The sequence below is a fragment of the Oncorhynchus mykiss genome, chromosome 22 (assembly GCF_013265735.2).
Source record: "Oncorhynchus mykiss isolate Arlee chromosome 22, USDA_OmykA_1.1, whole genome shotgun sequence".
NCBI classification, from domain to species: domain Eukaryota; kingdom Metazoa; phylum Chordata; class Actinopteri; order Salmoniformes; family Salmonidae; genus Oncorhynchus; species Oncorhynchus mykiss.
Genome location: NC_048586.1, coordinates 17049286 through 17066377, shown reverse-complemented (window position 1 = coordinate 17066377; position 17092 = coordinate 17049286). Strand labels below are relative to the sequence as shown.

At 41.0% G+C, this 17092-nt stretch overlaps 2 protein-coding genes across 6 annotated transcripts in view; both read left to right on the top strand.

The window, feature by feature from the left end:
* LOC110501511 (plakophilin-4) overlaps nt 1-2043 on the top strand; it is a 114010-nt gene extending 111967 nt beyond the window's left edge. For 4 of the 5 annotated variants that reach the window (XM_021579147.2, XM_036958884.1, XM_036958885.1 and 1 more), the window contains 2 exons: nt 352-425; nt 938-2043. In XM_021579147.2, the coding sequence (XP_021434822.1) occupies nt 352-425; nt 938-1192 (329 nt within the window). In that variant the 3' untranslated portion in view covers nt 1193-2043. The remainder of the gene's footprint in view (nt 1-351; nt 426-937) is intronic. The other variant, XM_036958883.1, reaches the window with a different exon arrangement.
* Nucleotides 2044-2827: 784 nt separating this feature from the next.
* On the top strand, nt 2828-9274 carry LOC110501514 (death-associated protein-like 1-A). Its single transcript, XM_021579151.2, has 4 exons — nt 2828-3113; nt 8076-8175; nt 8424-8487; nt 8713-9274. Exons 1-4 carry the CDS (start codon nt 3047-3049, stop codon nt 8836-8838), a joined length of 357 nt encoding a protein of 118 aa, XP_021434826.1. The 5' UTR covers nt 2828-3046; the 3' UTR covers nt 8839-9274.
* The last annotated feature ends 7818 nt before the right edge of the window (nt 9275-17092 follow it).

Below are 17092 nucleotides of genomic sequence, written 5' to 3'. Positions count from 1 at the left end.
ATTAACCCCGCCTACCCCTCCTGTCTACCCAGCCACACTCCCTGGGCCAGCCATGAAAACCCAGAATGCTGGGAACAAAGAGTGGAAAATTACTTTCAGGATTCCTCTGGCTTGAAAATGGGCCAAGGAAAATACCATCCCACAGGCTTTGCAAACAATAAGACACTGGTGCCCAACCATTTGACTGTAGGTTATTAGTCTGTTCTGTCCAGCGTAGCTGTATCTGACTGTTATACAGAGATCATGCCTAAGGGAATGTGTGGAATGGGATATTTGACACACTGTACGCTAACAAGTCAAGTTCATGGCGAAGCTGAAGTTATACCATTATGTTGTGCATTTCTCTGCCAGGGACTGGAAAGCCACCGCCATATTATATCGGCTCTTACCCCTCGCCTACAAGAGAGGACCCCAGAAGAACACAGGTAAATACAATACAGGCTCTAAATCAGTCCCTCCTGGTCGGACATCCATCTCCATCTGGGAGACATCCATCAGATCAGCCATTGTTTGAGTTAGAGGGGATGTGACTGCTGTGAGAGGGAAGGGCTTGGTCGTCTCAGGCACCTAGATAGCACCCAGGGAGAGGGAAGCTCAGTTCCCTCCCTCCACTCCCTCTCAGACTGGACAATCAGGATATTACACCCAACCCTGTATAGCCATGCAGCTTGAGTTTCGAAACACATAGGGGCCGTTTCCCGGACACAGATTAAGCCTAGTCCTCGACTAAAAAGCTTTTTTTTAAATTGAGATTCTCTATTGATCTTAGTTTTTAGGACTAGGTTTAATCTGTGTCTGGGAAAGCGCCAAAAGAGTGTGAGTCAATTTCAACCCAAAATGACCCATAAATCAAACAAACATTGGACTTCAAAGTAGATATGTTCCCGCTTTTCACATAAACAGACCTGATTTAGCGTTGCTCCTCTCGTCTCCACAGCAGCAGGTGTACTACACCGAGGAGCCGAGCAGGCGGAACTACGACACCTACAGAATGTACCTGCAGTCTCCGCACGGCTACGAGGAACCCTATGTGGAGGAAGTAGTCACCTTCCCCACCACGGCAGACTACAGCTCTCAGTCGCACGGCCACGGACTCAAATCCACCACGAACTACGTGGACTTTTACTCCACCACCCGGAGGCCTTCCTACAGGGCGGAGCAGTACCCAGGCTCACCAGACTCCTGGGTATAGGGACTCCATCTTTGGAACCCATCTGATGAACTCGTCCATGAACTTTTATTTGTGTTTGTTTAGAAAAAAAGTGAATTTGAATGTGGGGGTGGAAGCGATGGCAGATGGAGAAACAGAACGTTAGCCAAAGAAAGAAGGAAATCAAGGAATGTGGTTGTTGTTTTAAACGAAGAGAGGGAATCATGCAGTGGTGTGTTTGGGGAATGGTCGGCATTGGACATCATTGTGAGCGGCGTTCTGCTCGGTCTAGATGTTAGTTTTTCTTTTGGAAACCCGTTGCTGTGGTAGCATGGTGAAGGTGTGGAATATGTGATGGAAGGTTTGTGGTAAAGAGTCAGATGGGGAATGTGTATGTGTATGTCTGTAGGCTAAAATGGATCATGAACTCATATCTGTAAAAAAAATAAAAAAATAAATAATCTAAAAATGTTAGTTTGTACAGAGGGATCACATTGTATTTGTTCTTAATGTTGAGATTGTGTATGCCATGGAGTGTTGTACATTTTCGTCATTTAATTGTAAATACAGAAAAAAATGCCACATGGTTGACGCTCATCAGCACTGGTAAAGACTTGTGCCATGTCAAATCTATATTATAGATCTATAAATGCAGTATATGAAGAAGGAAAGAGAGGTGGGAAAAGATTACATCATAACACAAACTTGCAAAGTTAATAAAAGTTGACTTTTGTTTTTTTTCAATGAATTGTGGAATTGCAGACATTTTTGTGACTTTGCAGATATTCTCTTTATTTTTCCATTTTCTGTGCTGGACCTTTCATGGGATGGTTCACTGCCATTTTCTTTGCACACCAACCAACAGAAATAAATGTGAACGTTTGGTCCATGAAGAGCTCTACAACTCCTCCCTTCTGTTGCTCATCCTCTCGTCTTTGCATGCATAACGTAGAAAAAGAAGGCAACGGTTGCATCCCAAGTGCCACTCTATTCCCATACATAGTGCCACTCTACTCCCTACATAGTGCACTTCTTTTGACCACGGTCCCCAAATGGCACCCTATTCCCTATATAGTGCAATACTTTTGACCAGAGACCTATGGGCCCCTTTTGACCAGAACCATATGGGCCCTGGTCAAAAGTAGTGCACTATATAGGGAGTAGGGTGCCATTTGGGAAACAACCAACATGATAAAGAATTATCAGACACTCAGCATTTTCTTTGTCTTATTTCAGGACTAGACAATAGACCTTTTCAGATAAACACTTTAAAAGTTGTTAGAAGTGACAAAAAAGACTGACAATGCAGGCACTGCTTTTTGCCAGGATATCAAGTTGTTTTAAACAATTTATTACATAAATAGCAAGCATGTTCCACTAAGATAAATGTGAGATAAGTTCTGTTCAAAAACAATCTGTTGCCCCTCCCTGTACTCTAGGTCATTCATAATGTACAGATCTTTAAAAAGTCAGATAGCAATGTATATGCTCTACCCAACCTGATGGTGAATTACCATATTGCTTACTTCTATCCTGCTTTATTCAGATCGGCAAACACAGAGGGGAGTGGCTGAAGGTTGTTTTTGAGCGAGGCAATAGTGTTGTATAAACGACAGGATTGGTAGGTAGGAAATATGATTAGATCATAAACATCCTCAATGCGCACCACAGACACAAATGTGCCAATCGATCTATTAAATAAAACAATGTAACTGTTTGAGGCTGCTCACGCCATATGTCTGGTCCACTCGTGTGGAATAAATGAGTCTGCTGCAGTCCCATATGCTGATGCTTGCTTCCTGCATCAGCTACGTCATTCGCCTTTCAGCAGTATAAAAGCAACGGAGTTGGTATTGTTCTAGTTTGTGTTCTGTTATTGTTGTTCAGAAGTCAAGAATGGTTCAGCTATCTAAATCTGAAATGAGAGAGAGTCTTGAATTGAAGGCTGGCCATCCTCCAGCAGGTATATTGTCGATTAATTCACACTAATTCGTAATTGTCACTGAACTGCGTATTTTCTTTGTAAAACAATGTGTTCGATGTAATGGGTTATTTTGAGGAATTAAGTGGGGTCCACATTCAGTGTATTTACCATATAGGTCTACTCTTCCTGTTGAATAGATGTTTGTTTTCGTCTTGTGCGAACATTGTTACAGTTCTGCTACAGTGTTGATACGCACGCTCAAATCTCAAGTGCGTAGGTGGTAAACTAATAAAATATGGAAACTCATAACGATTGCATGCAGTAGTAGGCCTAAATGCTCTCATCCTTGCTACTTGTAATTATATGTATCGTCACAATGCGGTATGGAACTTGAATCCGTGTATAGCATAGCCTGTTGTTCAACCGTGTTACATTCTGTGCTCGAGGGACAGGATGGCCAGCACTGAGGTTCATGTAGTTAAGTGAATATTTCCCAATGTAGGTTCTTGCTTGTACATATGTTTTTGAGTCATAATCACAGTCAAACTGTTTATTAAAATGCTAATTAACGGCATTATTGCGATGCCGCCGTACTTCATGAAGGCTTAATGTCTATTGGCAGTGTTTGGAACGCTACCAGTGCTCTGAAAATAGTTTTCCAAGGTACCAGGTCCTTCACACTGGAAGAAATTAATTTACACTAAAGCTACCCTTAAAGATGCACTTTGCAGAAGTCACTCCGCCATTTCCTGGTTGCTAAAATTCTAATAGTTCGCCTCATTTTAAGTTTGTGACAAAACAAGTATAGTGTAGAGAATCAGTGTACCATCTAAACCGCTGTGAAATATATGATCCATATACCCCAAATATTGTATTTTTAGGTGTTTGAAGCTGTCGTACAAAAGTAGAAACTTAAACGGAAAGCATAGAAATATAACTTATCTCCCGCTTATAGACTAGGTGTCATTGAGAATGATATCTATGACTTAATTATATTGTGTTAGGTCGCCACAAAAGTTACATTGTATGTGGGAAAAAGTAGTTCACTACATCCAAACTACAAAAAATGGAAAATCTGACATGTCAGTTTACAAATTGCAAGAACAGATCACTCGAGTCAGATTTAAGAGAATGTGTAATTTAGTGTCTTTAACACAGAATGAGGTACAGTGTTTCAAGTAAGAATTAGGCAGGTCTGATGCTGAAAGGGAATTATTGCCTAATAAAGTGTAGTTCCAGTAGTTGGCTTCATGACAAAAGTAATTAACTATTAAAAATGTTACCAATGCTGAACTAAAATATAAACACAACATGCAACAATTTCAACAATATTACTTAGTAAAAGTTCATAAGGAAATCAGTCAAATTAAATAAATGCATTAGGCCCTATTCTATGGATTTTTACATGACTGGGCAGGGGCCCACCCACTTGAGAGCCAGGCCCAGCCAATCAGAATTAGTTTTCCCCACAAAAAGGCTTTATTACAGGCAGAAATACTCTTCCGTTTCATCAACTGTCTGGGTGGCTGGTCTCAGGCGATCCCGCAGGTGAAGAAGCTGGATGTGGAGGTCCTGGGTTGGCGTGTTTACACAGGGTCTGTAGTTGAGGCCGGTTGGACGTACTGCCAAATTCTCTAACATTACGGAGGTAGCTTTAAATTCTAGCAACATCTCTGGTGGACATTACTGCAGTCAGCATGCAAATTGCGCGCTCCCTCGACTTGAGACATCTGTGGCATTCTGGTGTGACAAAACGAAACATTTGTGGCCTTTGTCCCCCAGCACAAGGTGCATCTGTGTAATGCTATTCAATCAGCTTCTTGATATGCCACACCTGTCAGGTGGATGGATTATTTTGGCAAAGGAGACATGTTTTCTGGGCCATTTTAGTTCAGCTAATTAAACAAGGGACCTGCACTTTACATGTTGCCTTTATATTTTTGTTCAGTGTAGATTTGAGTTAGTTCAACTACCACCAAGCTACTGCAAAATGTAATAACATTATTAGTTGAATATATGTACAGTGCCTTCAAAGTATTCACACCCCTTGACTTTTTCCACTTTTTTGTTACAGCCTGATTTTAAAATTGATTAAGTTAGTTTTTGTCACTGGCCTACACCTAATACCCCTTAAATTCAAAGTGGAATTATGTTTTCAGTCTTTAATTTAAAAAAAAAATGTAAGCTGAAATGTTTGCATCAAGTATTCAACCCCTTTGTTATGGCAAGCCTAAATAAGTTCAGGGGTAAGAATGTGCTTAAGTTGGATGGACTCCCTCTGTGTGCAATAATGGTGTTTAACATGATTTTTGAATGATCTCATCTCTGTAGCCCACACATACAATTATCTCTTAGGTACCTCAGTCGAGCAGTGAACAAAGGCCAGGGATGTTTTCCAATGCCTCGCAAAGGAGGGCAATCATTGGTAGATGGGTTAAGAAAAAGACTCATCCCTTTGATCATGGTGAAGTTATTAATTCAACTTTGGATGGTGTATCAATACACCCAGTCACTACAAAGATACCTTCCTAACTCGGCTGCTGAAGAAGCAGGAAACCACTCCGGGATTTCACGATGAGGGCAATGTTGACTTTGACACAATTACGGAGTGTAATGGCTGTGGTAGGCGACAACTGAGAATGGAACAACATTGTAGTTACTCTAACCTAATTCACAGAGTGAAAAGGAACCTTAAAGAATGAAAGTATTCCCAAATATACATCCTGTTTCCAATTAAGCAAAACTGCAAAAAATGTGAAATTAATTTTGGCATGAATACAATGCATTATGTTTGGGGCATATCCAACGACATCACTGAGTACCAGTCTTTGTATTTTAACTCTTGATCCTACTTGAGACGCAGACGTCTCATCTAGACACCTGGAAATGCAAATGCGCTACGCTAAATGCTAAATGTACTCGTTAAAACTCAAACATTCATTAAAACACACATGCAGGGTATTGAATTAAAGCTACACTCGTTGTGAATCTAGCCAACAAGTCAGATTTTTAAAATGCTTTTTGGAGAAAGCATGAGAAGCTATTATCTGATAGCATGCAACACCCGAATATACCTGAAGGGGACGTAAACAAAAGAATTAGCGTAGCCGGCGCTACACAAAACGCAGAAATAAAATATAAAACATGCATTACCTTTGATATTCTTTGTTGGCACTCCTACATGTTCCATAAACATCACAATTGGGTCTTTTTCCCGATTAAATCCGTCCATGTATGCCCAAAATATCCATTTGTATAGCCTGTCTGGTTCAGGAAAAAAGCTCTCTTCCAACACGCAATGTCATTTTTTAAAATTATATAAGTTGCCTATGTTCTTTGACAAAACACTTCAACCTACTTTTGTAACCCAACTTTAGGTATTTGTAAACGTTAATAAGCGATCAAATTGATCACTGGGTGATCTGTATTCAATAGCAGCTACTCAAGAAAACAATGTCCTTTTTCTCTCTTCCAAAATCGATTGCTGTATGCTGGACAGAATGAAGGATCTATTTGTCATTACACAAAGGATTTTTGTCAATGAAAATTACGTTTTTGGCTACATCGTGTGGAAGCTGTAGGAATTGCAATCTCGGCCCTATTTAATTTGGTGTCCCTTAAACAATACATGCAAGTGGCGCATGGATATTTTTTTCAGTTTTCAGTGACCAGTTTTTCTTGCGCTTTTCGATGAAACACACGCTCTGTTATAGTCACAGCTGTGATTTAACCAGTTTTAGAAACTTCAGTGTTTTCTATCCACACATACTAATCATATGCATATACTATATTCCTGGCATGAGTAGCAGGACGCTGAAATGTTGCGCGATTTTTAACAGAATGTTTGAAAAAGGAGGGGGTAGACTGAAGAGGTTTAAGCATGGTGGTGTCTGCATCATGTTATGGGTATGCTTGTCATCGGTAAGGATTATTTAAAAAAATGTAAGGATAAAAATGAACTGAATAGAGCTAAGCACAGGCATAGTCCTGGTGGGGGTGGGAAACCTGGTACAGTCTGCTTTTCAACAGACACTGGGAAACAAGGCCACCTTTCAGCAGGACAATAACTTAAAACGCACAGCCAAATATACACTGAAGTTGCTTACCAAAATTACTTGAATGATCCTGAGTAGCCTAGTTACAGTTTTGACTTAAATGAATGGCAAGACTTAAATGGCTGTCTAGCAATGATCATCAACCAACTTGATCGAGCTTTAACTTTTTTTTAAAGAATGTGCAATATTGTACAATCCAGGTGTGCAAAGCTTAGACTTACCCAGAAACTCAGTTGTAATTGCTACCAAAGGTGATTCAAAAATGTATTGACTCTGGTGTGAATACTTACGTACATTTAGAAAACATGTTTTCACTTTGTCTCTTGGTAGGGCAGGGGTGAATCAATTTTGAATTCCTTCTGTAACACAATGTGGAATAAGTCAAGTGGTATGAATACTTTCTGAAGGCACTGTAGTTCACTGCCTGTTGACTAGACTTATGGTGTGACATGATGTCCCAGAAAACAAGTTCTGGGGCCATATCAAGAGTAAGAGCGCTTTTCCCTACTCTGAGATGTGCTTAATACACATGGACCCTGAAAGGGACTCTCAAATGAAATTATTTCTCTGATCAGAGCTGCACATTGTTTGGCTATAAGCACTTGTTGCTTTGACAGGATGTGGGTAAAGTATATTTGTTTTGATTAACCCTGCCTCTTACAAGCAGCTGAGGAAAATAAGATGACAATGCTTAACTGTATTCTCACTGCCAGTGCCACCTCTTGATCAGTCTACCAACGTCAGCACTGATATTCTCACAATCTACTTCTATATTGAAGTAGACCAACTGGTATTACAACATGCACAGTTGTTTAGTCTTACATTAACTCTGACTAGTTTTAACTCCTTTCTGAACAGGTGAGAAGGATGTTTCATTGAATGCTGGATTGGCAAAGAATGAGAATGTTAACTATTTATTTCAAACTGTTCCACTCTGGCTCCACAGTGAAGGCTGGGGGGAAACGAGTGGCCAAGAAGAGCTATGAGGAGAGTCATGCCACCCACCATGTGAACCCAGAGAGGGAACACAAGGTTCCCAAACCCAGGTACAGTTCAGGTAGTCCCTACCTGTTTAATTCCATTAGGTACTTAATGAATACCACCCAATACTCCATCTACAGGGTCTCGCTGATTGACGGAGCTTGGATGATGTATTTTATTAATTTTATTTTTTTATTTTTTATTTATTTAATTTTATTAATTTTTTTAATTAATTTTTTTTACATTTAAGAGAACATCAGGAAAACCTTTAACTGCAATGTTGAGTTTCTTTAAACATTTCATACTGTTCTAGATCTGCAGCCACCTCCAGCCGAATGCAGCTAGTGAGTGTCTTGATGTCAGGGACACTTGACAAGGTAAGGATATCTGACTTAAAATAATGTCTGCATTCGTGTCCCACAAGGGTTGGCCAAGAAACAGGTTTAGCTGTAAACTACAATCATTTGGCTTCATTTGTAATGATCATGCAAGTCAACATTTACTCATAGCCTACCTACTACAGACTGGCATAGTAAAATAGTTTTCTTCCAGATTGCTTGGTCAGCCATGATTTTGAGAAAATGATTTCTTAATTGTTTCAGTTGGGACATGACTTCCCAGAGACCCCAGTAAGTGTGAAACACAGCAGACTCAGACCTGCTTTGGAGAAGGCACACTCGCCAGCTTTCAAGTCTACCTTCTGCATCCAGCAACCGAAAAAGTTCTGAAGTAACACTTGTTGAAGTTGCCTGAAGGAAACATGTGATGTCAACTGTGAAAGACTAGCAGGAAGGTTTAGTTACATGCATGAGAGGACCAACATGAGAAGTCAGAAAATATTTGAATGTTTAGTGCTCTAGAATCCATTCATCTACTTTGAATTGGTTGCACTTTGTAACTGCTTTTAGGTGAGAAAGTGGGGCTTTGTCGATATGGGTGGTGTTCTGCTTACTACAAACCAGCATTTACTGTGCCTTTTTTTTATTAATGAGTGTATGCAAGTGAACTAAAACGCACATGGTGGGGATTTTGGAATTGGTATGTTGCATAAGAGGGTATAAGATGGATGTCTGACTGTTTCATCCGTGTCTGTTTCTCATAGTGAAAAGCTTAGCATTTGTTTACGGCTTGAATAAAAAAAAAAAAAGTTGCATGGCGTTAGAAACATGTCCTTTTTGTTTTATGGTTAACAAGGTTACCATTTATAATCCGTTCATTGAATAGTTCGGTTGAAAGTGTTTATCATGCTGCAAATTTTGTCGTGACCACAGGGTGGTGACAAGTACATTATCAGCTTGAAGGACATTTTTTTCTTCTTCTTTGTGTCACACTTGTATGTCGTGTTCAAGACAACTGGGACAACTCTGAAATCTTTGACTTCAGTGAGTTTAAGTCAACTGGCAACTCTGGTGGGTGGGGGGGGGGGATTCCAAGTTAGAAACTGCTCATCCCTACCTGAAGATCAGATGTCATGACTACACTATTGCCAAAGGTCTTTGGGTGTATTTTCCCTGTTGAGGTATTTTCTGTCTCGCTGGCCTACTATTGACAGGAGCCGTTCTTCCACATGAGCTTGAACACTAGCCTACATTTCCATAATCTACATACTTCAGTCATGTTATTACAGCATACAATACCATGGTTTCTGAGAGTGAAACTTACTCTGGCATGTCTCAGGGAAGCTTTGCCTCACTGTGTCTCCACAGAAACTGACCCACAGCAGACTGTCTTTGAATGGAAGTGCTTCTTTGGAAGAAGTTCTCGGCATGTGTAGACCTCTCTTATAGTGCACTCACAAAATATCTGAGGCTGAACCCAGCAAAGCACTGAAGACTTCCAGTTCCACCATAGAGTATCTAGGGGCTCTTATCTGATATTATCCTAAGTAGTGCTCCACTCTTATTGGGTAGTTGGCTGTTTTATGATAGAAACAGGCAGCAAGTCTCTATGACATTGCTCAAATTATATCCTAAGCGTTTGTATGTCTACACCGTTTAATAATTTTCTTCCTGGCAGTCATACTGTACATGTATTTTTTTATTTAACTAGGCATTGCAGAGTATAGGCACATTGAGTAAATGGAAGTTGATGCATACAGCTGTGTGTGTATATAGTGGAAATATTTGAGGAATGCAGAGAAGTTATGGGTTGGTGTGAGAGGTCTTACTGACCATGTGTAAGATTATGATCTGGAATGTGTGTGGAGGGGGGGGGGGACTACTGTAGGAGCCAAAACCGACTCAAAACATTTCATTTGGGCTCCACTTTCCAGTCTCCTCGCGGCTTATATTTAATCTTTTGTCTATCTTTGTGGCAAAGTAGTCAGCTGTCAGTGACAGTGAAGGGCTTTTATGGCACACAGGGAAACGATATGCTATGTTAGCCTTAGGCATTTTGTAAGATGGAGGTAGGCAGTTGAATAACCTTGGAAACAAATGCTTTTACAACAGCTGGCAGCCTTTGCCAGCTTCCATTCTAGCAGATGGTGAGGTTGGACAGATTTGGAATATGAGAAGGTACTGGCTTTGTTTCCTCCTTCAGCTGCGTTGAGGCTCTTTGATCCGCTGGGATTTGGCTGGTTACCTGTGCATGCATAATGAGGAGACTGGAGGACAGAAATAAGCAATGCACACACACATACCCTGCCCCAAAGTCCTGTGCATCTGGCTGTGTTACAGGAATGAACCAAAGCATGAAGTGATTCATTAATATGACAAAATGGCATGTTTGTGTAGACTTAAGTAAATGTTTTGATACTCAATATACAGTAAATGTAAATCGATGCATTATTAATTATAGCAATTAGACTGCGCATTTGCTTTGCTGTATACTAAATGAATATGCCACATTGAGTTATCTATAATCCATTACGACGTCCTTTTCATTTTGTTTATGCATAGCACAGCACTTTTATGACATAAATCCTGTTACACTATCTAATTGTGGTGAATAACCTTTGTCAAGGAAATGTCAAACCTGAGGTCATTGTTTCAATTCCCAATACAATTTCATGACTGCAACTGGTTTCAATCGAAAAAATACTTGTATTTAACCTATAAGAGTCTAAAAAGCCCTGTCTAAAGGAGGGGGGGTCTAACAATTATTTTTTTCCTCATCAATCTACACACAATACCCCATAACTGATGAAATCAAGATTTAAATATTTGGCTTGAATGCCAAGTGTCACGTCTGGAGGAAACCTGGCACCATTCCAATGGCGAAGCATGGTGGTGGCAGCCATCATGCTGTGGGGATGTTTTTCAGCGGCAGGGACTGGGAGTCTAGTCAGGATCGAGGAAAAGATGAACGGAGCAAAGTACAGAGAGATCCTTGATGAAAACCTGCTCCAGATCGTTCAGGACCTCAGACTGGGGAAAAAATTCACCTTCCAAGAGGACAATGACGCTAAGTCCTGAGTAAAGGGTCTGAATACTTATGTAAATGTGATATTTCAGTTTAATACATTTGCAAACATTTCTAAACACCTGTTTTTGCTTTGTCATCATGGGGTATTGTGTGTAGAAAAACGATTTAATCCATTTTAGAATACGGCTGTAACGTAACAAAATGTGGAAAAAGGGAAGGGGTCTGAATATTTTCTGAATGCACTGCATACTTTCCTTCAGACGAGACTTGCTAGGCCTGTGGGCATCCGAGAGCAAAACAAACGACATGTACATGTACGTGAGAGTCTCACCTTTCCATATTAGTGTGTAGCTCAAACCGTTCGGATGCTACAGATAATTTTGTGAGAAGACCGATTTGCGGGATGTCTCATGGTCTGACAAACACCGCTCTAGCTCTGTCACCTTTCACCACAGTTGCAGAAGTGCATGTGGTGGATTGAGACATATCCAATGCAAAACAACGTCTCTAACTGACAGATTTTTATGGGAATTTGTATTCTTATGTTAATTTGATTTCCGTGGGGCGGGGAGATCAACCTTCAGGGAAGCTATATATTTTTTTTTCAAGAGCTACAAAAGTTTCTATCTGTGATTCTCCTCACACACTTTTTACCCAAACCTTTTGTACCTTCTGTGTATGTAATTCTGAGGCCTCATAGTCACTTGTGGAGGGATGGAGTGGTTGATGGTATGCTGAGTTGCAGATGGACAGGGCACATTTCCCTGCCAATGACTGCCCATTCCCAGCCATCTGACAGGGTCGATTGCCCCTCTAACGTCTGCTGTACTGCTGAATAAACACTTGAGTCCAACAATAACCTTGCCTCACAGTGGGGAGGAGTAGTAAGAGGGACTCTGTTGCTTTCTTAATAATCATATTCTGTTATTTTAATAAAACACATTTATTCTGCGCAAGAAAATAGTTATAGGCATTGTAAAAAACTATTTGTTTAACAATTTTTTTTTTTACCAATTAGATCTGAAAAAAAGCAATGATGTGAAAAGATCGAATGTGATTGGTCAAAAAAACAATTAGTGGAAAAAATATCAGATTTGGGCCACCTGTCTAACCGCAACCAATGTGGCCTAGCCCTTCTGTGGTTGTTGTATTTGTCTGTTTTTGTATATCCACTTGATTTTAGAGGGCACAACATGTTGGATCATTGGTCATCGGTCAGTTGTACAGGTGACCAGGAAGTAGGAATGCACAGATATTGAGAGCGGGAAATTGCATCTACCTGTATGGAATTCTTCCTATATTTATTATTATTTTTTATCTTTGCTGCCAGTGGCGATTTAAGGATGAAAATCTTGGTGGGGCAAACAACAACAAAAGAATGGGGATGCATGCCAGCAAAGTGACTACACAACACAACACAATACTAAACAATACAGGAATTACACAATAACGGTGACAAACTGTGCCCACAAACTGTTAGGGCCTACATAAAGCTCTCCCAATAGCAGAACTTTCTTTTCAGCACCATGGAGTGAATCCTTACCACTGCTACACCTGGCTATCAGCGGGAGCCTTGTCTGGCAGCGAAACAGTTCATTCAGACTCATTTACTCCCTTTAAAAAACATAGCTGATATGGCTGACTTGCTTAAACAAATGTGGTTTCTACTGACAATTGAGATGTATAAACTATGGCATAAGGGGATGACGAGCAGATAAGAGGCAATCCGTAATTTCGATTCATACATTAATGAACGAGCTAAGACGGACATAGTCAATTTAACTATTTGTATTCCAAGTCAGAAGCGTAGGATAAATAAAAGGGGCATACAAGCAGACAATGAAAGCTCTTACAATATTCAATGATTACATATCTCTAAAACAGGCTATAGGCACCACCAAGTGTGCCAAGTCAGAACATTAAACTTAGTTATGAGGGGAAAGGGACCAAATTATTAGGTTGAGGCACATGGGCTACTAACAGCTTACTACACAACATACACTTAGTATTACTTTCTTAGCTACAGCACAGTATACATATCTATGTGGCATATTACATAATTTATGCAACAGCATACAATACATTTTTGGACTCACCTTGTTGTGCTGTGCTCACTTGAACAGGAAGGTGGTGTGGCGGTCCTTGTGGGCAAATTTTGTCATCAAACTTTATAATCTAAATCTGTCATTCTCTGGATTTATGGTGCTTTCAAGACAACTGGGAACAAGGTTGAATCACGTCGGAGCTCTAGAAAGAGGCCCGAGTTGGATGACTGTACAAAAAGTATTTTTCCAGTCAGAGCTAGTTTTTTTCAGAGTTTGCAGTTGTCCTAAACTCACTGAAGTCTGAGATTTCCCAGTTCCGAGTTTCCAGTTGTTTTGAACGCAGCAGAAGTCATGCTAGATTGACAGCATGGCCAATGCCCATGGTGTTGAATGTTTATCCTTTTAAGCTTGGTAAAGAGACCCGTACACTCAGACTTGGACCAAACACCCACTCCACTGAATAGCAGGCTAGTGATTGCTTTGCTTTGTTGTGTAATGTCCAATGGAATGTCCAATGGCCGATGAGCACCGATACGTTTTATCTGTGTGACGCAGCGGGCTAAGGCACTGCATCTCAGTGCTAGAGGTGTCACTGCAGACCCTGGTTCAATTCCAGGCTGTATCACAACCAGCCGTGATTGGCAGTCCCATAGGGCGGCGCACAATTGGCCCAGCATTGTTAGGGTTTGGCCGGGGTAGGTTGTGATTGTAAATAAGAATTTGTTCTTAACTGACTAGTCTAGTTAAATTAAATACAAATATTACATCTATAATTTCTCTTCTTTGAAAAGAATTTGGCAGTAGATTGTTCACATGATTCATGAAGATGACTGCTTTCTAGCTTGCTAGCTAAGATTTTGAAAGTATGATGTCGACGTGATCAATCCAGTCAAGGCTACAGTAGATAAACTCAGCAAAAAAAAAAACGTCCCTTTTTCAGGACCCTGTCTTTCAAAGATAATTTGTAAAAATCCAAATAATTTAACAGATCTTCATTGTAAAGGGTTTAAACGCTGTTTACCATGCTTGTTCAATGAACCATAAACAATTAATGAAAATGCACCTGTGGAACAGTCGTTAAGACACTAACATCTTACAGAAGGTAGGCAATTAAGGTCACAGTTGTGAAAACTTAGGACACTGTAGAGGCCTTTCTACTGACTCTGAAAAACACCAAAAGAAAGATGTCCAGGGTCCCAGCTCATCTGTGTGAACGTACCTTAGGCATGCTGCAAGGAGGCATCAGGACTGCAGACGTGGCTAGGGCAATAAATTGCAATGTCCGTGCTGTGAGATGCCTAAGACAGCGCTACAGAGAGACAGGACGGACAGCTGATCGTTCTCGCAGTGGCAGACCAAACGTAACAACTACACAGGAACGGGACATCCGAACATCACACCTGCGGGACAGGTACAGGATGGCAACAACAACTGCCCAAGTTACACCAGGAACGCACAATCCCTCCATCAGTGTTCAGACTGTCCGCAATAGGCTGAGAGAGGCTGGACTGAGGGCTTGTAGGCCTGTTGTAAGGCAGGTCCTCACCAGACATCACTGGCAACAACGTCGCCTATGGGCACAAACCCACCGTCGCTGGACCAATCAGGACTGGCAAAAAGTGCTCTTCAATGATGAGTCGCGGTTTTGTCTCACCGGGGGGGTGATGGTCGGATTTGCGTTTATTGTCAAAGGAATGAGCGTTACACCAAGGCCTGTACTCTGGTGAGGGATCAATTTGGAGGTGGAGGGTCCGTCATGATCTGGGGTGGTGTGTCACAGCATCATCGGACTGAGCTTGTTGTCATTGCAGGCAATCTCAACGCTGTGCGTTACAGGGAAGACATCCCCCTCCTTCGTGGTACCCTTTCAGCATGGCTCATACTGACATGACCCTCCAGCATGACAATGCCACCAGCCATACTGTTTGTTCTGTGTGTGATCGCCTGCAAGACAGGAATGTCAGTGTTCTGCCATGGCCAGGGAAGAGCCCGAATCTATATCCCATTGAGCACGTCTGGGACCTGTTGAATCGGAGGGTGAGGGCTAGGGCCATTCCCCCCAGAAATGTCCGGGAACTTGCAGGTACCTTGGTGGAAGAGTGGGGTAACATCTCACAGCAGGAACTGGCAAATCTAGTGCAGTCCATGAGGAGGAGATGCACTGCAGTACTTAATGCAGCTGGTGGCCACACCAGATACTGACTGTTACTTTTGATTTTGATCCCCCTTTGTTCAAGGGCATACTATCCCATTTCTGTTAGTCACATGTCTGTGGAACTTGTTCAGTTTATGTCTAAGTTGTTGAATCTTATGTTCGTACAAATATTTACACGTTAAGTTTGCTGAAAATGAAACGCAGTTGACAGTGAGAGGACGTTTCTTTTTTTCTGCTGAATTTATATTGTGGCCAATGACCTTGAGCCTTCTTGGATGGGCACTTCTAATGTAACTCTATGGCAGCACCCAAGGGGCTTGAATTTTCGAGCTCTCCCAGTAGATTTTATATTGACGTAATGTATCCATGAGCGACTTTACAGTTAATCTCTGCACAACTAGAGAGCATTACCAACCGCTGCGCTCCATATTTTCCACCGGCTGCCCCACCACCACAGAAAGCACTGAGCTAGGCTGAAACACCTGCATTTTAGAACTGCCTTACTTACTCAAGAAAGCAAAAAAGAGACTGTTTAAATGTGACTTTATTGACTCAAAGATTATTACTTTTTAAAATGTTTTACATTGTTTGCAAACTGATATGTGACATGTATTATGCCAAAAGAACATGCAAAACAATTATATATGTTTCATTTTTTAGCTAAACAATGAACCAGTGCAAAACAAACGTAGATCTTTGGTTGCTTCTTTTGTCTATTTATTAGAGGCAAACAGTGCCAACCTGTCATTCAGGGCAGGTGGGGCAGAGCCCCAGCTCTTTTGAGCCCTAACTGCCCCAAATGACAGGTCGGCACTGTTTGCCTCTAATAAATAGACAAAAGAAGCAACCAAAGATCTACGTTTGTTTTGCACTGGTTCATGAACATTTGGTATCCCACCTGTGCTAGGTTGGTTGTCAGGAACTTTTGACTAGGTTGGCATTAGTGGATGCCAAGTGTCATGAACAGATTGTTTTAAAGTTGCACATAAAGAATAGTTTATAATAGGTGTTTTGATTTGCTTTCAGACCGGTCACTCGCACCTTGAAAATACTAAGAAATATAGTGGACTGGAGAGTTTTCTTTGAATGTTATTAGTTTGTGCCTCACGGTGTCGCCATACACCTGACTATAACGGGTACAATGAGCAAAGCCATCCCCACATTTGATTTACCTTAAATGAAATCATCACTCAATGAAGGACCCATCCAGTGATCCTCGTTTAACAAATAATTCTACACTACGTCACCACATCAGATACATGTAATATGTTATATAGATCCATTTCATCGCATGGGACGCAATACAAAAATATAAGTAGTTTTCTTCCCATCATCAATGTGCATCGTCACTACTGTAGTTTGATTAAATAAGAGCATGCACATGAGGCATACACTGCACACAGGGTTCAAATTGCT

Bases quoted from the DNA above. Each gene is read 5' to 3' on its own strand.
- LOC110501514 (XM_021579151.2), top strand. From the start codon at position 3,047: ATGGTTCAGCTATCTAAATCTGAAATGAGAGAGAGTCTTGAATTGAAG. The intron at 3,114-8,075 runs GTATATTGTCGA...CTGGCTCCACAG, and splicing joins GGCTGGCCATCCTCCAGCAG to TGAAGGCTGGGGGGAAACGA. The intron at 8,488-8,712 runs GTAAGGATATCT...TAATTGTTTCAG, and splicing joins TGTCAGGGACACTTGACAAG to TTGGGACATGACTTCCCAGA.